The sequence below is a fragment of the Malus sylvestris genome, chromosome 14 (genome assembly GCF_916048215.2).
Source record: "Malus sylvestris chromosome 14, drMalSylv7.2, whole genome shotgun sequence".
Taxonomy (NCBI): Eukaryota; Viridiplantae; Streptophyta; class Magnoliopsida; order Rosales; family Rosaceae; genus Malus; species Malus sylvestris.
Window position 1 is genome coordinate 3,949,623 of NC_062273.1, and position 23,736 is coordinate 3,973,358.

At 39.9% G+C, this 23,736-nt stretch overlaps 1 protein-coding gene across 1 annotated transcript; it reads right to left on the reverse strand.

The window, feature by feature from the left end:
* Nucleotides 1–3,047: 3,047 nt before the first annotated feature.
* LOC126600433 (agamous-like MADS-box protein AGL36) lies at nt 3,048–3,818 on the reverse strand. The gene has a single exon (XM_050267006.1). The coding sequence runs from the start codon at nt 3,816–3,818 to the stop codon at nt 3,048–3,050; it is 771 nt and encodes a 256-aa protein (XP_050122963.1).
* Between the last annotated feature and the right edge of the window lie 19,918 nt (nt 3,819–23,736).

A 23,736-nucleotide genomic window follows, 5' to 3' on the forward strand; every position in this document is an offset into this window, starting at 1 on the left:
GGAAAGGCAAAAGCAATTAAGTGAGCGGCGGGAAACAAAAGCAAAAGCAAGGAATAAACATCCCACCAGAAGGATGTGGTTTACTTTCCTTATTTTTGAATGATGTAATTTATTTTTCGTATCTTTCGGAGATATCTGTATAAACTCCATCAGAGGGTAAAAAAAAAAAAAAAAAAAAACAGCAAAGCCCAAAATAAATGGGCTGGAATGTTGTGTAGAGGGCGAAGGCCCATAAGCCCAAAATAGCTCCAACCATGCGATCAAAAGTACGCCCAGTACTTCCAAAATTATTCGGCAACCCGCCGCTATTATCACCAACCAGGTGACCAAAAGTACGACCAGTACTCCAAAAATTATTTGGCAACCTGCCGCTATTACCACCAACCAGGTGATGAAATGCACAACCCGTACTCTAAAATCATTTGGCAACTAGCCATTCATGCCACCAACCAGGTGATAAAATGTATAACCCGTACTCTCCTTCATGCCACCAACCAGGTGATCAAAAGTACGCTCAGTACTCTAAATTATATATGAGCATTACTCATGTCATTCATACATAAACATTCATGAGCATCACTCATGACAATCATACATAAACATTCATGTCAGCATTCATGAACATCACTCATGTTAACATTCATGAGCATCACTCATGACAACATCCATGAGCATCACTCATGTCAATCAACATAAACATTCATGAGCATCACTCATGTCAATCAGCTTCAAAAGCTTCATTTACAGAGCTCTAGCTTCAAAAGCTTCATTTACAGAGCTCCAGCTTCTTCAAAAGCTTCATTTACAGAGCTTCAGCTTCTTCAAAAGCTTCATTTTCATTTACAGAGCTCTAGCTTCAAAAGCTTCATTTACAGAGCTCCAGCTTCTTCAAAAGCTTCATTTACAGAGCTCCAGCTTCAAAAGCTTCATTTACAAAAGCTCTAGCTTCAAAAGCTTCATTTACAGAGCTCCAGCTTCAAACCTTCACTTGCAAAGCTTCACCTACAAAGCTTCAGTGCAGGGTATACAAATACCGCATCCGAACAAACCACCACTTCGACCCATACATGGATTCAATTTGAAGTCTCCAGCTAACAGACTCTATTGACCGAAGACTTGGGGGACTACAATATGTACCATATATTGGGCCTCAATTGGACCTCATGATAAATACTTAGGGGACTTAGCCCATTATTTATGTATTGAGGAACGAGCCTTTATTCTATAAAAGGGACTCCCTCACTTTCATTAGAGAGCACCCATTATTCATGTACTGAGGAGCGAGCCCTTATTTTATAAAAATGACTCCTTCACCTTCATTAGAGAGCAACGCCGCCAGTTGAGCAATCGCCTCGCCGCGAGCATCACTCCTAACCACGAGCATCATGCTAGCTGAGGACCCCTCACCCTCACAATTAGGGGAGGCCAATTCCTAAGGCTCCTCACCATCTCGACGCTCTCACTCTCAGAGCTCTCTCTCTCCCTCACTTCTCAGAGAAATACAATACAATCAGTGTGGACGTAGCCCAAACCTTGGGGTGAACCACGATACATCTTGTGTTATTTACATTACTTGCAGATTCACGGTCGGATTAACGTTGTTCCAAGACCTTCAATTTTGTGCATCAACAGTATCGAACTCGCCCATTACAAAATTTGTTTGTCTATTAGAATGTCAACTGTAATGTCTATTTATAGATCACTTTAGAATCTACTTGGATCCAAAATCATAGATTCACTTTTTACATCAATAAGGAACTAAACGCAGATGTTATGACATATCGGCTTCAAGTGGGACAACCACATATATTTAATAATACTTGCAACATTCTTCTTTGGATGTCCACCTGCCAATGATTGTTACTTCAAACCTAGTAGAGCATTTCTCATACCTTGAGGACAGCGAAAATGGTCGTGAAATCCTCAGATTGCTGGAAAAGTTACACTTTGTCGCGGACTTGCCGAAGTTTCAACGTCCAAACTGAAGCTTGCGTTATAGGTGGTGGTGGCTGGCTCTGAGACGCAAGGAGAAAGATGATGGCCGATAGCGAAAATCCGGGAAAGTAGAGCTCGGCTCCGCCGAGGAACTTGGCCAAACAGTGAGGACTTCGGGTGAGTTATATTCGTAAAGAGGTGACAAGTTGAATGCGGGTGGTGGCGAACTATTTCGAAGTCAGAATCGGCCGGAAAGCAAAATGTATGCCCGCTGAAAGGCTCATCATGTAGAAAATGTCAAAGTAAAGGGTACTGTTGCCATCAGTCTCTCTAAAGTCAGTTCCTAATGTAGGTGTTTTTTGTACTGGAAGCATATGATGTAACAAGCACAACTATTGAGAGGCTCGCTAATGGAGTTTCGCTGATCCTTTTTTGTAGTCACTAATTAGCCGGTATTTTGTAAATTTCAGAGTTTATCCTTGTCTACTTTTCAGAATTGGCTATGATATGATATATAATGACTATTTGGCCAAGTCACATTTAGACATTTCACTCTATTTTGTTACAAAAACTTGACTTCAGATTGAGTAAACAAATAATTGTGTAAGAATAGGAAAATGGTTGTGATGTCATTTCCTTGTGATATCATTATTGTGAGGATAACGCTAGATTTCCCAAGTTTTATCCCGAGTTTTATCATATATCATGGTACAAAATTATATATCCGATTGTTCTTGCTCTCATCCATGCTTTTTTGCCAAACTTTTTAAGAAAAGCTTCTTTTAAAATTATATTATATATGTATATGTTTCTCCCTTATGATACAATTTTTTTTCTTTTTGTTGGAAATGATACAAACTTAAACAAATAAGAAAATGACATACAATTAAAAACAAAGACCTCATTTTTTCATTATATTAGAAATGGATACATCGTTCAAACATGACAAGAAAAATAATCGTGTCCTAGGAAATACATCCATCAATGCAGCAACCCTAGAGAAATACAATACTACATGTTTTCTCTTTTTTTTTTTTTCTTTCTTAGTATTCTGAATTCTGTTTTATTCATCCTACCAAGGACATTGCAGTTCAAAGAAAGAAGCAAGTTTTCTAGTTACCATGCTGTGGCGGATCCTCTGCATCATCATCATCTGCAACGCTGCCTTCGATAGCAACACCCATCAGTCTAATGCGCTTACCTTTTTTTCCAGTTATATTCTCACTTTGCTTCACCATCTCATGGCTCACATCAGGTTGCCCTACCTCTTTTCCAGCTCCACTGTGAGACATCAGCCCCAGCCCTAGGGCATCTCCAGAGTTCTCAATCCCATTGGCAGCAATATTACCAGCAGCGTTCTCAATCTCCTTCCCTTTCTCATAGTTGGAGGTGCCTTGTTCGCGATTCGGGTCCTCTTTCTCCAAATGCGCAACCAATTTCTTGATCCCGTACATTTTTTCCTCACAAAAGGAAACCAAATCAGTCATGTCACTTCTTTCAAATTCATTCAGTGATTTACCTTCGTGAACTTGATGCACGAGTTTGTTCACTTTCATTTCCCGAATCTGTTTGTTGATCTTTTTTATTCTTTCTCGGAATCTGACCGCCCTCTCCAGAAGATACGTCTCTTGGTTCAACGACTTCTTGTACCGCTCCACATTCGGTATGCTGAAGAACCTTTTAATCAGTTCTTCCACCTCCGGGTGAGAAGGCCACAACGTTGGATCATTGTTTTCTTGCCCGTATACGATGGCAAAGGCATTCACTTGGCATAAGGTGGTTATTTCATCCATTTTCCTTAACAAATTTGCCTTCCTCTTTCTAAAGCATTCTTTCCTAGCTCTATCATTTTCCACCCATTGAAGTTTCACCTTCTTACCCATGGTTTGATGTTGTTTTCTAGTTGATAATTAAGCTCTCTATTTACTGTTTCTCTAGGCTTAAACGCTACGTGCTCTAAGACATACGCAGCCTAGCGGTATTTATATATTTATAATAGCATGGATATGACTCAATGCCATTATTTAGATATTAACATAATTGGAAAAAGCAAAGAAATCGTTAGGAAGATATTGGTCATTTATATTGTTCATGCATTTTAGAACCAAAATCTGTATGTGAAGATTTAAAACTATGCTGTTTAGTAAGAAAATTAATTTTACATCTACCTAATATAAGGGAATTGTCGTTGTTAATAATTTAAATGGTAAGTGACGAAAACGCATCTGATTAATTTGGAACCCACATTCAATTATTTTTAGCCAAAAACCTTTAAATTAAGGAAACAAAACTTAATAAAATATGACACTATAAGATAAGATATGGGCCAATTTTTCCATTCCTGCCTAAATTCTTATCGGTATAATTGTAACGGCCCGCCAACTCAAATAATTTTTTGTGTAAACTTAACTCTGCCAACGCCACCAATTTAAAAGTGAGTGATGTTTCAATGTGAATATTACGATGCTAAATCAAATAATTTTTTTAATATGTATATAGCGCGGCCAACTCAAAAGAGAGTAGTGTTTTAATGTAAATGAAGCACCGCTAATTTAAAATAGAGTATTATTTTAGTGTAAATATCACGCCACCAACTCAATACTTTTTAGTGTACATGTAACGTCGTCAACTCAAAACAAAATCATTGTTAAAATAGAACAATTAAATTGAAATTTCAGCTGAATATTAGAGTGCGAAATAAACAAGACTACAAAATAATAGGAATATTATTAAACAAACAAGAATATCCGAACAGCTACAAAACTCTAAAAGGCTACATCGTAACTAACTTGTTCTCTAATGAATAATAAAGCACTCTATTTATAATAAATTAACCCTAATCTCTAACAAACCCTAATTCTAATGGGCTGAGCCCAAATCCTAAATCTATTATTTTCCAACACCCCCCCGTCAAACTCATAGCAGTAAACAACATGAGTTTGCCAACAAGTAGATGTGGATGCAGGTTTCGTTAGTTGGACAAACAGGCAGGCTCCGCAATACGGATAGACAGACAACTAGGCTCCGTAACGCGGACAGACATACAGGCAGGATTCGAAATGCGGATAAACAATCAGGCAGGCTCCGCAACGTGGATAGATAGTCAGACATGCTCCACAACAGACAGACAGGCAGGCAGGCTCCACAATGCAAACAGACAGACAAGCCAAACAAAAGGCTCAACAGTAGCTTCAATCAACAAGCCCAACAAAGAGCCTTCAAACAAATCATAACAGCCCAACATATCGTGGGCTCCAAACCCATTTTTTTTCTTTCTACTTCTCTGTTTTCTACTTTTCTTCTTCTTTCCTGGGATGGCAAAGCAAAAACAAAGTTTTGATGCAAACAAATACGGGTACGAAGATGCAGATTCAAAGGGTACAGGTGCAGGGGTTTCAGGGCTTATGCACACGACAACGAGGGATGACGGGTTGCGGAAACGCGTCAAGCTGCAGGTGCAGTGGTGCAGGTACGAAATCGTTAGTACAGGGTATGGGGCAGCGAAGTGGTGTGACGGTGAAGTGCAAATCAAAGCGGCGTCGAGGATGCGGGTTTGGTGAGGAGGTGCAGGTTATGGACGGAACTGATCAGGTTTCGATGCAGTGGAGATGGCAAGTACGGTGCGGAGCATAAATGGCGGGTTTATCAAATCTGATTTGCAGGAGTTCAGGTGGAAACGAACTTGATCCGAGTGGTTCTCAGGTCGGAGCTTCGTCAAAACGTGCAGATGACCAGAGACGAATACCAATGATGGGGAAGGGGCAGAAGGCCGTCAACACAACTGAAAAAATTAAACACACTTTTTTTTTCCTGCAAACTGTCAAACACAACTAGACAATCTAAACATGAACGACAAACGGACACAAGCAAACGGATACCAACCCAAAGCAGATTAAATCCTGAAAGATGAAACCTGTTTTGATACCAAGTTGAATACCAGAGTACGGAACAACCAAGACTACAAAATAATAAGAATATTATTAAACAAACGAGAATGACGGTACGGCTACAAAACCCTAAGAGGCTACATCGTGACTAACTTGTTCTCTAATGAATAACAAAGCACTCTATTTATAATAAACTAAACCTAATTTCTAACAAAACCTAATTCTAACGGGCTGAGCCCAAATCCTAAATCTATTATTTTCCAACAATTTCTTCGTAATTTAAGAATATAATTTTATAGCTATGTTTATTTATATATTGTCAACCTATATATTGTAACATTTAAATTATAAATTCAGAAATTGATAAGACTGTGTGCAAAGGTGCTGGGCGCTAGGCCCTAGGTGTGGCTCCAATCACGTGTAAAGGGTATTCCGGTCATTCAGGCCACCCTACATGCCACGTGGCATGGGCTTCGAAAATCATGGTCTCACAATTGCACCTCATTATGATTCTGAGAAGGCATTCCCACATGAGGAAGGATGATTATAAATAGACCATACGTGAATCTCTCCAGAAATGACCTAGCATCATAATGTCCTTAAAAAATCTCTCGAAGATCTATCTTGTTGGAGAATCGAATCAAATGTATAACTCCTAGTCCGAGGTTCCGAGCTCATAACTTGAAAGCTGAGTGAATAGCAAGACAAGTGAATTTGCCTACGCCATGTGTGATTTTTCCACTTATAGTAAATTTGAAATTTCTTCCAGATTAACCATTAATCCAGAGAAAACATGTTTTTCATAGAGCTATTTCATATGTCAGAACGAACATGGTTCTGAATCATGGTTCCGAATTTGTACTCCATAAATCGGAGTAATGAATATTTATACTCCCAGCGCAAGAACTTTGTGCAATGTGAATGCTCTAGATGGGTCTCCTTAATTAGAATCCAGGTTGCTATTACACCCTTAGAGGATCTTGATATATTGAATCACGTTAGTGTAAGTTGTGAGTGTCAAAGAACCGTGCTCACTGTTTCTTGACATACAAGTAACTTGGTCAATCCGAGTTAATAGTTGAGAAAATTATGGAGCCTTATTTGATCAGGTTGATGAGTCCTTATTTAGTGCAATTAATCTTGAAAACCTTAATTAGTTGACAAAGAATTCGTTACCATATATGACTACTATGATATCCTAATTGATTTGGAATATCCTTGTAATGAACTAAATAGGCCGAATTACAAGGATCGTATCAGTATATTAGGGAGGTCCCTGCACTCACAACAATCATTCTATTCTAGACTTCTAGTGCAAAACCCTATTTCTGTGCACAAGTACTCTCGGCTGCTAAACTGTAGAAGTTCCTCCTTGAAACCCTAGCATCATGTCTTCTTCTTCTATAGATAAGTTTATTTCCTTTTCATGTCGGTTTGGTTATCACACTCATGATCCTAATGTCTTGTTGTCCTTATAATTTCATAATATGTCTTACATTAAGGGCATGGTTAGTGGATTTAAGGATCAGGAACACCTTTAGAATCCTTTTTGAATTGATCTTTAATTGTCGTTGACCTGAACTCAATCCAAACTAAGCATTTGCTTAATCTGGAATGATAAGTCCTATTGGATGAGTTCCGTAAGAGATTTGGACATGTTAGTTCTACGTAAATTTGTTAAAAAAAAAACTCATTTCTGTTTTGACATATGTTCTTATCAATATGTGATTGTGTAAATCCTAAGTAGAGATAGAATAGGAATCCCTTGGGATCTAGAAGATTTTTCCTAATATACTTTGTATTACTTGGATGCAAGTTTCTCTCATCCTGATTACTATAAATAAAGGCACAAGGACTGGGGAATTAACACACAATTCCTCAAGTCTATTCTCCAATCTCTTACTCTTCCCTTTGCCGCACCTCTCTATTAAATATAGGCCACAACACGTTATCAACACACTCTTCACGCTGTGCTAAAAAGAATTTATTAGTATTCAACCAGGGAGTATTACGTTCCAATTATTTTAATTGATTAAATTTTAATTTTATTCAATTCATATACCTTTATTGATTCAATTGATTTCTCTTCTTATGTTGAACGTGATACAAGCTTGAAGATGAAAGCCGAAATTGAAGAAAGTACTCCTACAAACCCGTTCACAATATTCATCACGCAATCTAGGTTCTTCAAAAACAACGGTTTTTATCTCAATATTTTTTCAGCCTTGATTGCAAGAACCTTCACCATAATGCATGACCTAATTTTACGATTTACGAATTTTAGATTCTACATAAATTGTTTATGCATGATATCCATAATTTTGCTATTATGTGAATTGAATATGTGTGAATAAGGAAAAAAAAGGAAAGAAAAAAAAAGATGTTGAAACCTTAGAATTTGTATTGGGCTTGAAAAACCTAGTTTGTTTTTTTTACTAGGCCCTAATTTCATATGGCCAGCGAGCAGCTTGAATTGAACCAAGCTTGCTCTAAATTGGGCCTAGAAATATGGCACACCTGTTCTTGTTTGGCCCAACCCAAAAAGCCCAACGCTTGAGTACCCAACTCGCGCTGGAGCCGCTGAGCCAAAGCTCGTGCTAAGCCAGAGCCACTAGCCAGAATGACTTGTCGTTTATACCGTCTTCTTCGTCCACCTCATTGCAATTATGCGATTTTTCTGTCGAGATATATGATCTCCGACCATATAGACACTTGCAGACGTTTCTAGGTGAGACTTACAATTTTATGATGACCTGAAGTCATCATAATGGTGAAAGTCGACGACTAGAGATCATCAGATCTCATCCCCGAGATTAAGGCTTTGAGGTTGCTTTGATTCTCAATGGAAATACAATTTTTAATACTTCAAAAGGGTTTGGAACACCATCCCGACGTAACTCCAGCATCATTTTCTTAGAAATCACCGCCGCCTGCAGCGCCGTGCCTTGTTTTGTTGATTGCAACACACCCAACCTTCGCTGGGGTGTCCTCAACCCAACCCGAGGCGTTGGGCCTCCATGTTTTTGCTTAGCCCACTATGACCCTAGCCCACATTATTTGGGCCAGGTCTTGACAGCATACCCCACAAAAAAAAAAACCAAAAGTGGCGATAAGCCCAGTTTGGAGCCCAATTTGGCTTTCCCACCCGTTTTGGCTTTTTCCAGCCCACTTGTTTTCTCCCAATGGACCTGTAGTCCAACCTATGTGTGAGAAAAACATTTTTCTTTATGTGCCTATTTATTTTAGCCCATATGAAACCTTAAACCCTAGTATCGGGATTTAGTTTTCACCTTTTCTTTCTTAACCCATACTTGGGTCTGGGTTCTGTTAACCGAACTCTTCTCATTGGCCCACAGCCCAACCAATTAAAATAATATTTTTGGACTTAAAGCTCCAAACTTTTAGGGTCGTTTCCCTAAACTTTCACAAAGCTACCCACTATATTATATATGTTTTCTCTTGCTTTATATATTTTTGTCTTGTATATATTGTGTTTGTTTGCAGGTTTTATGAACCTGAAGTTCATACTCTTGAACCCTAAGTTTCGGGAAAGTGCCATAGAAACCTGAAGTTTCTTATGCGCAACACTCATGTTGAGACCCGAAGTTCTCCATGCTTAAATCCGTTTAAACCAAACCATATCTTAGAACCTGAATGTTCTAACTTTGATGTTTATGGAAATTTTATTTCCTAAAACACCAATCAAATTCTTGTTTTCGTCATTCAGCGTATTGTCAAACCTTAACAAGTTCAATTTCACTGATTTGGAAGTTTTGAATAAGAAACTACTTTATCTGGATACAAGACGTGACACCCCACTTGACTACGGCTAGTAGCGAAATCATTGTAGCCAATTATGGTGTGGAAGAGCTGAATAAGCCTCCGCTATGATCTTTATTCGAAAACTTATGACTGAGGCATATCAAATGGAAGTACCTCACTGTCGAGGACTCCATGGCTCTTTGACTCGCTATGGACCATTTCAAATCATGCCAATATGAATTCTTGCCTGAAGCAAAACATGATTGAAACCTTTACGTCCATTAATAGGTATAATTCTGAAGTTTATATCCGATCGAATTTTGACTGGAAGACAACTTTTCGCATTTTTCTATATCTCTAAATTGCTCTTGAAGTGGCAGTATAGAGAGCAGAAGTTACCAAATTCTCGGATTTGATTACTACCACACTTGTGAGAGAAAGGTACCCTAGTAATTCGGCTGGGAGGTACCAAACGATATAGACCCAGCTTCAGCTGGAGTCTACCGAATGGTGATGCCCTGCTTCGACAAGGATGCACTAAACAATAATGCTCTGCTTCAGCAGAGGCCTACCGAACCCAAATCTGGGCCCCTCTCTCTTTCTCATAATCCCATTTTTTGAATGTATTTTACAACATATGGTAGAATCAGGCCTTGCCAAAAGGTGGAATAACGCCCAAGCATGACCCTTAAAGAATAAAGGATAGTATTCCCGAACCTCAACCTTACAAAATCTAACTCCATTTTGACGGAATAGATCATTGGTTATGCACTTGTATGTGCCTCTACCAATGTTGTTGAGGAGTACTATTCCCGTAGTCAATCTGTTATACTAATTTTGCTCCACCTAACACATTTGGAAGAGCGAAATTTGACATGGAAGGCCTATTGGCCGAACCCCCTTGTCTTTTTGGTTTATTTTGTGAATAATTGATTTTATTCTCTGATTTAAGATTGATGTTTGGATGTCATTATTGTTCTCAAATAAGAGTTAATTAACGAAATTACCACATGTGACTACAATTAACTCATGCTTAGGTATGTTTATGGGGAAATTAGTTGTCTGGTTCTATGGTTAGGTATGTTTATGGGGAAATTAGTTGTCTGGTTCTATGCTAACTTTATACCTAATCATCCCATGACAACCTTTCAGGCTTATCCAACCTGATTATGGAGCATGTCATTGCCCTATATTTTCTATTGGTACTAATTTTACCATAAAAGGGAAGCCTTATACTCACTCGTTCCGGAATAATGCCTTTTTGAGCTTCAAGAATATTCTAGAGTATTATTACCATATTGAAACTAATGTAGAAAATGGAGTAAAATTCTTTGGCATATTACTATAGTGCACTTCCTACGAATATAGCTAGAAGCCTATTCTAGAAAAGATGGAACACTTAACGAGTGGATTACACATATTCAAGCCACTATGTGGCCAGCCAGAAGCCCACCATTCCTAAGGAGTTTTTCCTATGGATGTACGTTTGGGATATCTAGAATGATCTGTGATGTGTCGTTTTGGACATCCATTTACCAAAAGTAAAGACATTATACCTGGACGTGTATTATACCTTAGCACCCTCCATCTTTCTACAAAGGATTCAGAATGGGACATTTATGGATTGATTCAACCACCCTATAGACCATTTAGATACTCTATAATATTGGTTGATGCTTCTACACGTTGGTCACAAGTGTGGTTGTTGTCCATAAGCTGCATTCTCCACACTGGTGGCTTAGATTAACAAGCTCAAGGCTCATTATCCTGATTATCTGATCAAATTTATTTGATTTGATAAGTTGGAGAATTTACATCGAAAACTTTCACTTTCAATGGATATTGCATGTCGGTTAGGTTTTGAAGTTGAACATCCAAGTCCCATGTTCATACCCAAAACGACCTAGCAGAAACATTCATTAAACACCTTCAAATGATTGCGTGATCGATTGGTCATACATACCAAAGCTTCCAATCTCTGCTTGGGGCCATGCAATATTGTAAGCAACCATGTTGGTCTACCTGAGGCTCGTCATGACCCAACCTTATAAAGCGCGTGTCAGTTGATTACCAGATCCGAACCTGACATATCGAATATGCGCGTCTTTGGTTGTGCAGTCTATGTGCCATTTTGCGCTGCCCTTACGTACAAAAGAAAAAAAAAAGGTCCTCAGGGAAGGATGGAAATCTTTATTAGGGAAGGATGGAAATCTTTATCGGTTATAATTCTCCTTTTAATATTCGTTACTAAGAACCTTTGCCAGGCAATCTCTTTATTGCTCGTTTTGCGATTGTCACTTTTAAGAGACAGCATTCCCGTCGTTAAAGGGAGATAAGAACCTCAATCTTCCTCTAAGAATGACGCGAATTATCGTGGACATCCTCACTATGTCTCATCTCGATCCCAATCTAGATCGTCAGAGTATAAGCAAACACTTTCTCTGATCTAGCAAAAGTGACGAGATCACATATACCAGCTGTAAATGAGCCTGCAAAGATGTGTACCAAATGTACGACGGACATCCATCCTGAAAGTAGGAACGCCACAATTATGGCTGACCCTCGTACATTGACAGCTAGCCAATCAATCTATCTTACTCCATAAGCGTGGTAGATCACTCGTTCCGAGGATTCACTTCCCTAAAAAGTGGAGGAATATGGCACAAACATATTCGTCCCTCGATCGTTGTCTCAAACCTTTTCATCTCATGAGATTAAATCCGGATTACTCCCGAGACTTGGTGTTCTTGGTCCAGTATAATAGTTTGGATGAGATATGGAATTGGAATGAGATTATCATAGATGATGTTTCATGTATATGGTTACTATCGACATAAACGAAAAAGCGACGATAACGAACCGTATTCCGTTGATTAATGTTAATGTAGAACTGATTAGTCAACTAGAAAAATCAATTGATGACAAATGAGATGAATGAAATAGTGTAATATGACGCCTTGTGGCGCAAGGTTTCTCTCATACGCCATATGATTGATTGCAGCATTATAAACGTAGTTGTAGTATCTCTGGGTTCTCAAGAAGCTACATAGAGTTTCCAAATGACTTATATGTACTGATTCAAATAGTTCTATATCACAAGAACATCATCTCGATTCTCAAGAAGCCTTCACTTTGCGGATGTAGAACTATCCGGGCGGATGTGGTATACCCGCCTAAGTGAATATTTGATCAGTTATGGATATATGCCCATACATGTACAAAATCCAAAATTGCTAGAGTTGAGACTACTAACTCGCACCTAAAGTCGGACTCTAAGATGAATGATCTTGGGAGAACTCGACATTACTTCGACCTGAAGTTTTGAGCTAGTTCTAATGGTATTCTAGTCCACCACTTGAACTAGATCTAGAAGGTGTTATGTCTAAGTATACCCTGATCGTCTGTATGTTAGATGCAAATGAGAACTTTACGAAGGGTATAGAGCATAAGGTTCCATATTGGAACGTAAGGTAGCCATATCTAAGTACCATGGGCGTTTGTTTTACTTAGCTCAAATGCACTAGATCAGACATCTTATGTGCTGATAATCTTTTGGCATAAAGCAGCACTGTGCCTAACACACCACCACCAAATTCGGTGTTAAAGACGTTTTTCCGTTACTAAGGATTTGGGCTTATCTATCCCTATGCACCTTAAAATAGATCACACCCCATTGATCTTCGGAATGATGATTACCTTGTGGGATTTGTTAAATCAGACCATCTGTTTGACCGCACAAGGTACGTTCTCGAATGGTTAAGTCTTTACCATTAAGAAACACTGCAATATCTTGGAGGTCAACTATATAAACCTTTTGTTGCGAAACCTTTGAATCATTCCAAGACTCACTATGTCTCATCACGTGAGAGATATGGTCGAGAACTCTTGTTGAGCATATTTAAAATCCCTGAGATTTTCATCCATCATTGAGTCGCAACAACGATCCATGAATACAATGCTGTATGTATTGACCAGATCATGATACATCCAACAAGTCAACACCAAACATATTGTGTCTAAATCAGCATGAGCATCAAAAGATTGAAGTCAAGTAGTCCAATCCTAGACAACCCTGCCGACATCTACACGGAGTCACTTCCGAAGTCTACATTCCAGAAGCTTGTCCAAGGAATTAGTATGCGTAACTTTCTCATTTACGATGCTTGTAGTTTCATTTGGAAGTTTTGTCAAACTCAGGGAGAGTATCCAGAAGTATACTCACTTGATCTTAATATACTCTTTTTCCCTACGATTAGGAGCATTTTTCCCACTGAGTTTTTGCTACTAACTAGGTTTTAACGAGGCACCCATCTTGGGCTGGTCATACCCTTGTGAGCTCTTTTACTTGTGTCTAGAAGACATATAGTTTTGACTTAATGCAACTTCTCACTTTTCTCCTTAACCTATGGGTTTTTCTCCCACCTTGGGTTTTGCCATAGCGAGGTTTTGTGAGTTTTACCACCCATGCATTCTTTTGTTCGTTTTGAGACTCACATTCGCTACTTGTGCCAACTAAACGAGACGACTTCATCAACTACTTCTACATTTACCTGAAGATCTGATGCACCACTACTTAAGTATTTGCACACTCAAGGGGGAATGTTGTGACATATGTTCTTATCAATATGTGATTGTGTAACTCCTCAATAGAGGTAGAATAGAAATCCTTTGGGATCTAGAAGATCTTTCCTAATATACTTTGTTTTACTTGGAGAGCAAGTTTCTCTTCTCCTGATTACTATAAATAAAGGCACAAGGACAAGAGAATTAGCACACAATTCCTCAAGTTTATTCTCCAATCTCTTTCTCTTCCCTTTGCCGCACCTCTCTATTAAATATAGGCCACAACAATTTCAATAAGGTTCTAGTAAGACACCTTCTTCAGACCCGCTAGTCGTAGGCTACATTGAAGAAAGTTGGGGTTCCACCGTAAAACCAATTGGCAATATGGGGAGTAGCCCAACCTTTTACAAGCTTATGCAAGGTCCCTACTCTCATCAATGTGTAACTCATTCTCAACATGCCCCCTCGCATGTGGACAATACAACAAGGTGACCTGGAGCACATGTGGTCATTTGGCTTCACACATTGGAAAACCTGCTCTGATACCACAAAGAAAGTTGGGGTTCCACCATAAAACCAGTTGGCAATATGAGAAATAGTACAACCTCTTATAAGCTCATACAAGATTTCTTCTCCCATCAATATGAGGACTCATTCTCAACATACATAACTCGTTGACTTTACATGCGGTCCGGGATAGGTACAACGGACTTTGAATAGAAAACGCTGGCCTCTCGCGCGTATTTTTCAAACTGTTTATGAAGTCCCTCAAAGGCATTGGACCCGAGGTAGCACAACCCCAATTTTGCAATAGCTTGATCTCAGAACATTGTGTTCCGTGGGACAACGTTAAGAAAATCAGCATTTACCACAATGCATTATCGTGGTAGCCTATTCCCTTGTTAATCTAGAGGACTTGAAAACAAGTTCTGAGTTTTTTAAACAAAAACTCGAGAAACTTGATTATGGCACATGTCGTATTGATCGGGATGCTGTAAAAAAGAACGGAGCATTCCGTTGGATTACACTTGAAACTTAGTAATATCTCCGAGCGGATTTACGTTGGCTGAACCCTATAATGTGGTCTAAATATTTTCGTAGAGAAAGATTGAACCATATTGTCAAAACTATGGGGCTCTTGGTCCCCGTGGTTTGAACTTTAATTGTGGTTCAAACTTATGGATATTTTTCTCAAAATATCGAGTTGAATGATAACAAATTGCAAAAATTAGCTATACTCAAAAGTACATTATCATACAAATTAGTAAAATCCATAATCATAAAATCTATAGCTACAGATTTTTTATCTTTTATATATAACGATTTTGTTCACCAAAACGGCTTGCGTCGCTGATTTATTTCCAAATTCTCATTTAAAATAAGATCGTTGAGTTGTATCTTTGCTCCTATATATATATTGTCCTGAGTGTCGTTCAGAGCAATGGAGTTGGCTTAGAAACACATAGATTCTAATAAGAAGATGGCACATGACTCACGAGCTGAAACTTGCTTGATTTATCGTCGTCTATGGCCCAAGCGACGACGAGCTGACTGTGTGGCCATCTGCCCAGTTGTGGAATAATTGATTGCAAGGTTCCAAGGGACACCAAAGATAGAGCAGTACAAGAAGATGATTAACCAGGAGACTTACATTAAGGACTAGCATACAATCTGTGCTTGGTTCACCATCTTCTTGCTCTGCTCCATTTTTGGTATGCTAAAGAACAATGCAATCAGTTCTTCAGCCTCTGGGTAGGAAGGCCACACTGTCGGCTCGTAGTTGTATTGGCCATAGACGATGAAAAAGGTTGCCTTCATCGCCAAGTTTGCCACCCTCTTTGTAAAGTAAGCTTTCCTAGCCCTGTATGTTATAACATGTAACTTGAATAAATGTATTTTATTTTCAAAAAAGTGTGAAATTATTAAAGTGCCCTTGTGAAGAGTTATGTCAAATAATTATGGACCACTGAGTTTAAGTTGGATTTCTCGTTTTATTTTATTTTATGTTATTAGTGTTCATACTCACAAGTGCTTGGGCTGAAGCATATTCGAAAACGGACTTATATTGATTAAGTGACGTTTATTACATTGTAATTTTGCCTTGAGGGAACTTTGAGTGAGTTTTAAACCCCAACACTCAGCTCTCTCTCCCTTTTAATTTTTTATGTCGCGCTCTTTCTCTCTTACGTCTCTCTTCTTTGCAATTCTCTCTCCCTCTCACTCTCACCGTAGACCACCACCCACATTGTCACGTCTCGGAGTTGAGGTCGATGGAAAAAAATAACCCCGAGCTAAAAACTAAAAATAAAAGAAAAACAAACTTCTCTTATATAAAATGATTCCAAAATCTTTATGGGATGTATAAAAATAAAATAAAACTCTTAAATCCATTATCTAACACAACCTCAGCTCATCTAGCACCTGTCTTGCCAAATAATTCATATGAAAAATATAACGGTGAGAGGTGAGCAATAACCATTGTCGTCCAGTAGAATATGTAATATACTAGTCAAGCGATGTTATTTTACACACTACAAAATATGATAATAATATCTGAGCTTTAACCACGTAATTCTACATCACATCATTCCTTTGCGTGTTCATTCTATCCTTATCAAATGTAACTCACTATGTGGCCACAATCGCCATTCTGCCATAATGTCCCCATGTGCAATTTACATACCCTTGCATTAATGCAACACTAAAGTTCGCATGCTCCAAGAACATCTCAAACAATTCCACATAGAACATATATATACACATTGCAAGCAATTACACAAAATCAAACATGTTTGACTTGAAAATAGATAGAGATTTGTAAATAGAGAAAAAGGGCAATAGTTTGTGGTTTTCACATTTATAACAAAGAGTAAATTATAGCAATGGTCCCTCAACTAAAAATTCATTACCATTGGTCCCTCAACTCATCAAAACGTGCAACTATGGTCCCTCAACTAAAAATCCATTATCATTGTACAAAGGCCGTTTGCACGACATTTTGTGTTTAGCTTCGAGCAAACATACTTTACGCGACACAATTTGCTCCATCGCGTAAACATGTTTTTGTACTAGTGCAACTAAACTCTTCACTAGCTGGGCTTAGTGAGGCCGGGCAAAAAGGATGGGATTGCTAAGACCAGCGCTTCGCATCATCATTGTGCTAAGACTTCGACTTCCTCAATCGTCTTCCATAGATCTCCAACCCACCGCCATTAAGCTTTTCATCTCCGACCATCGCGTTCTTGTTGAGGCCGTTAATCGCTCCGCTAGGAAGATGCGTCCATAAGTTTGTCATCGATTTGCATAGATCAATAGAAATTGATATGCAAATCCGATGATTCGAGCCTCTGCAAATTGAAAAAAAAAAATTGCGATTTTTCTGAGTTTAATCTGAAGAGAAATATGGATTTTAATTGAAGAGAAAGAAAATGAAAAGAAGAGAAAGTTTATGGGTATGATTATTAGTGAGAGAAAATTTGGGCTTGCGAAGAACAGAATGCAAACCAGAAAAGAAAAGTACAGGGATTGGGGGGAGAGAGTCAAATACAAAAAATGTGTATCAATAGTAATAAAATATTAATAAAATGAACTAAAAATGACAAAAAAAAGTATTTTAACTCTAAAATAATTTAGTCCGATACTGCAACAAACGCTTCATTATCCTTATACTACTTAGTCCATGTCAAGCCAATCTAGTTTAGTCCCTGAAGTTAGTCGAGTCTGAAATAGTCCGGTGCAACAAACGCACCCTTAATGCATGTGTGAGCTCGACTAGTCCTAACGAAAGGAATGCGCCTATTGTGGAGGAATAATTCGAGTTTCTGTTAGTGGATTATGATGAGTAGATTTTATATTATATATTTAACCCTATTCTTAGTATATTTTGGTTATCATTTTGGAAGAATTTTGATACTTTGAATTATATTTCCAATATAGGACTTTCGACTTCCTCTGGAGCAAAATATGGCCAAATGGAGGAATTTTGGAGTAAATCCAGTTGGAGGACGTTCGTGGGTCACTCAGCTTGATCATATCAAAATATCAGATTTTTCTACCAAGCAATGATTTTCTGGAAATAAAATAAAGGAGTGATACGTGGTGCTGGAATAGTGACATTTTGGCTTGAATTGCGTTTTTGGAGTCCAAGATAATATCGGATGGGTTCGTAGCCTTCTGGAGATGTGTTCAGAACATTCCAATCTTCAAAACAAGCTATCATGGGCTGGATTTAGAGGACATTTGAGGCTAAAACGTGGTTGTACAGTTACCTGGCAGATTCTCCTATCATAATTAGGACTTTATTTTCTAAACCATTTTATTATTATTATGAAGGGTGCTTTCTGCTTCTACGCAGATTTTTGCCATGGTCCGCACGGCAAATTCAGGGTATGCTCCTGTAGCAGTCTCGCCACTTAGCATCACACAATCTGTGCCATCTAGAACGGCATTGGCAACATCAGTAGCTTCAGCCCTAGTTGGATGGGGAGGTTTGATCATTGACTCCAACTGCTTTCAATCCTCCAAAGCTATCAGGAATGTTTCCGCCTAGCATGTTGTGTCCTATGTTTAGGACCTGCAAGTAGGACAGCGTACCTAAGTTTTCAGGAATGGTTCGGACAAGGAATTGTAAGACAGATCAAGGAAGATCATGCTGCCATTGCTGGTGAATGTGTAAACTGTCAATCCATAGTAAATTCTAGTTGACGAGCACGAGTGAACCATAGGAAACTTTTCTAGTGTCTCTGCCCGTTGAAGTGATGCTTCCTGATCTAGGATGTCTTCACGCATTTTGGCTATTTTTAAAAGCTTCAAGTCTTTTTTCGGTGGCATCAGATCGGATGGTCCTTGGAAAATGTACAGACGAGTTGAAAGCCCAAAGCGGATGACATCACCAACGCGTAAATCAACGTAAACCTTTTTTGTTCACCTGATTCTTGTTAACGAAAGTGCCGTGAGTACTCCCAAGATCGTAAATATACGCCTCCCCACTTCTCTTGAACTGAAGAACGGCATGGAAGCGAGAAACAGTCGGATGCTCAAGCACAAAGTCGCAGAGGTCGATTCGGCCAAACATGTACGCTCATTTCTCGTATACATCGAATTGGTTGATGATAGCACCGTCCTTGAGAACCTCGAGCTGGAACTGGTGGCGCGGAGCTGCACTCCAGGGCGAAATCGTGTACGGAATCGGGACGCTGTGAGATTGCGGCTTCGAGTTTGAGGACTACTTGTCATTTTCTTCGGCTGCTTCGGTTGAATCGTTAACGGCGGGACTGGATTGGAGCTGGTCTTCGGGGATTGGGGATTCGGACTGTAATTGGGATTTAGGGATTTCAAATGAAAGAGAAAGAGAGAGATGGGCCTGGGCTGATGCCTTTTGTTGCTGCTGGAGCTTAGTGTTGGGCCAAGACATATATATATATGTTTCCTCTTTCTTTTTTTTCTTTTTTTTTTCTTTTTTTTTGAAGAAATTGTAATTTAATTTTGTACAAAGAAAATTGCAAATTTTCTTAACAAAATAAATTTGTAATGAAATTGACCTTCTTTAATAAAACATTTATTCTTTTGATTTTGATGTGACTGAACTAAAAAAAAAATTGAACATTCAAGCTGCCTACGTACCCCTCCAAAGAAGAGATCAAGTCGTAACGTAGTTCAAATACATACATATTTTTGGTATTTTCTTTTTGTGCCGTTTTGCAGTTTTAACTCATGCAGGCAAGGAGTGTTGGTGTTGTTTGCAGTTTCAACTCGTGCAGACAAGGAGCATTTGGTGCCGTGTTGCAGTTTCAGCTCGTGCAGGTAAGGAGCGTTGGTGTTGCCTTTTATGCTCGTGCAGACCAGAAGCGTTGTGCCATGCAGTTTACGCTCGTGCAGGCGAGGAGCCTTGGTTCGTGCAGTTTAGGCTCGTGCGAACAAGGAGCTTTGGTTCGTGCAGTTTAGGCTCGTGCGAACAAGGAGCATTGGTTCGTCAAGCGATCTGAGAGAGTCGTTCCTTGCAATCTTCATAGCAAGGAGCCTTGACTAAGTAGTTGAAGAAGTCTTCAGGAAAGAAATCGCGCATCGTGATGGGGATGGACGATCTATGTGTCGAAATTTCATCATCTTCAACACGTTCATGTTGCTTTGAAGGTTGACAAGAGCTGCTTTGCCCCCTTTCCGATTGGTGGACTTGTGGAGGAGACGTATGCTTCTTGTGCAATTTCTTAGGAGTGACTTGAGTCCATCCTTCAACTTTGCTTGTCTTGGAGGATGCCCCCAGCGGTTGAGGTGAAAACTTTGAGTCGGAAGAGCCAAAAGTGAAGGTGGTATAGTTTGACTTCACCACATCGTCAAGATCTAGCTCGATGATTCCTTTCTGAGCCAGCTTCATGATGAGATCTTTCAGCACGAAGCACTTTTCTGTCGGATGACTGATGAAGCGGTGGAATTTACAGTACCTTGGACTGTCGGTGCGATTCATCTTTTCTGGCCGTCTGCACTCAGGCAAGCCGATCACCTTCTTTTCCAGCAAGTCTTCTAACATGGCAACCACATCAGAGTCGGGGAATGGATAAGTCTTCTCCTCAAGCTCCTTCAAAGTGCGTCTACGCATCTCTTGATCTCGAAAAGCTTCGGTTTGAATCGCCTTGCCTCGTGTAGGGATTTTGACGGGAGCTGTGTTGACCGTCATTGCTTCCTTGGTGGGTTTCCACGCGGTCTTCTCCAACTTTGGCCCAAGAACTTTGTCATTCTTGTAGTCGGCGATCGGTTCTTTCTTCCTATGATGGGCGATGCTCAACTCCATGTCATGGGCGCGAGTGGCCAATTCCTCGAAAGTCCGTGGTTTAATGCCTTGAAGGATGTATTGCAAACCCCATTGCATGCCTTGGATGCACATCTCGATTGAAGAGGTTTCTGAGAGCCTGTCTTTACAGTCGAGGCTTAGAGTGCGCCATCTGTTGATGTAGTCAATGACTGGCTCGTCCTTCCACTGTTTTGTGCTCGTTAGCTCTAGCATGCTCACAGTGCGGCGGGTGCTATAAAAGCGGTTGAGGAATTCCCGCTCTAATTGCTCCCAGCTATTGATGGACTCAGGCTCTAGGTCCGTGTACCACTCAAAGACGTTTCCTTTCAGCGAGCGCACAAACTGCTTGGCAAGGTAGTATCCCTCCGTCCCCGCGTTGTTGCAAGTTTCGACGAAATGTGCAACGTGCTGCTTTGGGTTTCCTTTTCCATCAAACTGCATGAACTTTGGTGGTTGATAACCCCTTGGCATCCTTAGGGCATCAATCTTCTTGGAATAGGGCTTCGAGTAGAACAAGGAGGTATGTGAGCTCCCTTCGTACTGTGCCTTGATGGTGTTGGTGATCATCTCCTGCAGCTGCTGGATAGAAAGAGATCCCATGAGTACCGCTGCTTGGTCTGGCTCCGGCTTCACATCATTTTTCTCCACCTGAGGCTCCTCTTCTTCGTCATCTCTTCTCTTTAGTGGATCATTCTCTGGGTTGGGGTTCTCGCCGTCCTGTGGCTCCAGTCGGCTGACGAGTGCAGCAATTTGCAAGTTTTTTTCTTCCACAATCTGTGTTAGCCTTGCAATCACTTCATTCATTTGAGCCAGTTGTTCTTCAACGGAGGTAACGCCGATAGTCATGACTTGTGCGACCAATAGACGTGACTTTCCTTTAGACATCCAGGATGCTGATGAAGAACGTCGTTGGCTGCTTTGGGACGTCATCTTGTGTGCCTCAGCATCATGCTTCAGTGCCCCCAGCGAGGTCAGGTTGATGACAGACTCACACCTTGGATGCTCCCCTTGCTCTTTTAGCGGCACCAATTTTGAAGTGGCATGTTGAGGAGCGGTTGTGGCGCCAATGGATTGTCCGTTTGCGGCAGAAGTGTTTAGGATCCTTCCCTCAGTGGTTGCAAGAACGGCTTGTCCCTTGCTTGATGCCATTGACTTTGAGGTGTGCTTGGATTCCTTAAACGGAGAAAGAGATGAGAGGCAGAGATTGTCCCACTGGGCGTGCCAATTTGTGAACACAGAAAATTCCTGAAACGAAAGAGACAAGAACAACGTGCACAAACAAAAATTTGTATTTGAAAAATTTGGGTAACAATCTCTCTCTATTTTGATCCTCTGATTCGATCTCCGTGAGGTGTGTATTTGTGGATGTTCCGTTGATCCAAGTGCCGTTGAGGCTTGATCTTGGATGAACTGTTGGAAGTTTCTTCAAAGGGTCGTGGGCTTGATCTTTGAAGGTGGATTTGAGCGGATCTTCAAGGGGCCGTTGGGGCTTGATCTTGAGGATGAATGTTTCTTCAGGGGCCGTTTAAGGCTTGATCTTGAATAACGGTGATGAACGGATCTTCAAGGGCTTTTGGGCTTGATCTTGAAGAAACAGTGATGAACAGATCTTCAAGGGCTTTTGGGCTTGATCTTGAAGAACAGTGATGAACGGATCTTCAAGGGCTTTTGGGCTTAATCTTGAAGAACGGTTGGATGTGTGGATTTGTTGATGTTGTTGATCCAAAGGGTCGTTGGGGCTTGATCTTGGATGAACGGATGATGAACGATGGTGCTTTCTTCAAGGGCGGTCGGGGCTTGATCTTGAAAGAGCGATGAACGAAGAACGAATAACACTTTCTTCAAGGGCCGTCGGGGCTTGATCTTGAATTGGTGGATGATTGTTGATCCAAAGGGCCGTTGGGGCTTTGATCTTAGGATGAACGATGAACGAAGAACGAAGAACACTTTCTTGATTCTTCGGGAACCTGGATGCTTGAGAGCTTCAGAGTTTCAGAGCTTCAGAGCTTCAAGGTGTAATCTGAATTCGTTCCAAATGAATGAAATTGGCTTGTATTTATAGAATTTTCCAAGGCCTAATTTTGAATATAATATCCCAGATGAAATAAGTCGTTTATGCTAGGTGTTGACACGTGTCCTATTTGATGACTTTTCCAACTCATTTCAATTTTCGTTGAGTCACACGCTACGTGTAAAATTTATGTAATACATGAGCGTTGACACTTTGATTTATCGGTCAACATTTATTTACCGAAATTTCGATGTCTACAGCAACATGTTGCGACAATGAAGTTTGGATACAAACTAGAAGAACACAAATGTCATGGCAACATGCGACATTGATATCTCTTTTCAGTAAACATAAAATGATTCTCTCAAAGTTAATTAATTTACGGCCATTATATTGGCCTCAAACGCTACTAAGCCAATGAGAAAAATTACAAGACAATGGCACCAACATTTTACGAAAATCTTGCTATACTGGCTAGTGAGTCTTTCAAATTCGAATAAAGTGAGTACTGCATTCCGAAGCTGCAGGCCACAAAGTCCGTGGTTTTTGCAGAATCCGGATCCTCACAGGATCTTCTTTACGGGGATCCCAAAGATCCGTCAAACCTGTCCATTCATCGTACGTGCGGTCAGAAATTATTTAAAATATTTTATTTAAAATTAAACACAAACAGTGCTTGATAAAAATTGACCGCACGATGTACGATGAACGGACATGATTCACGGATTCCCAAGATTCTCACCAAATGGATCTGGAGAGGATCTTGTTGAGTTTTTGTAGACCACAGATTA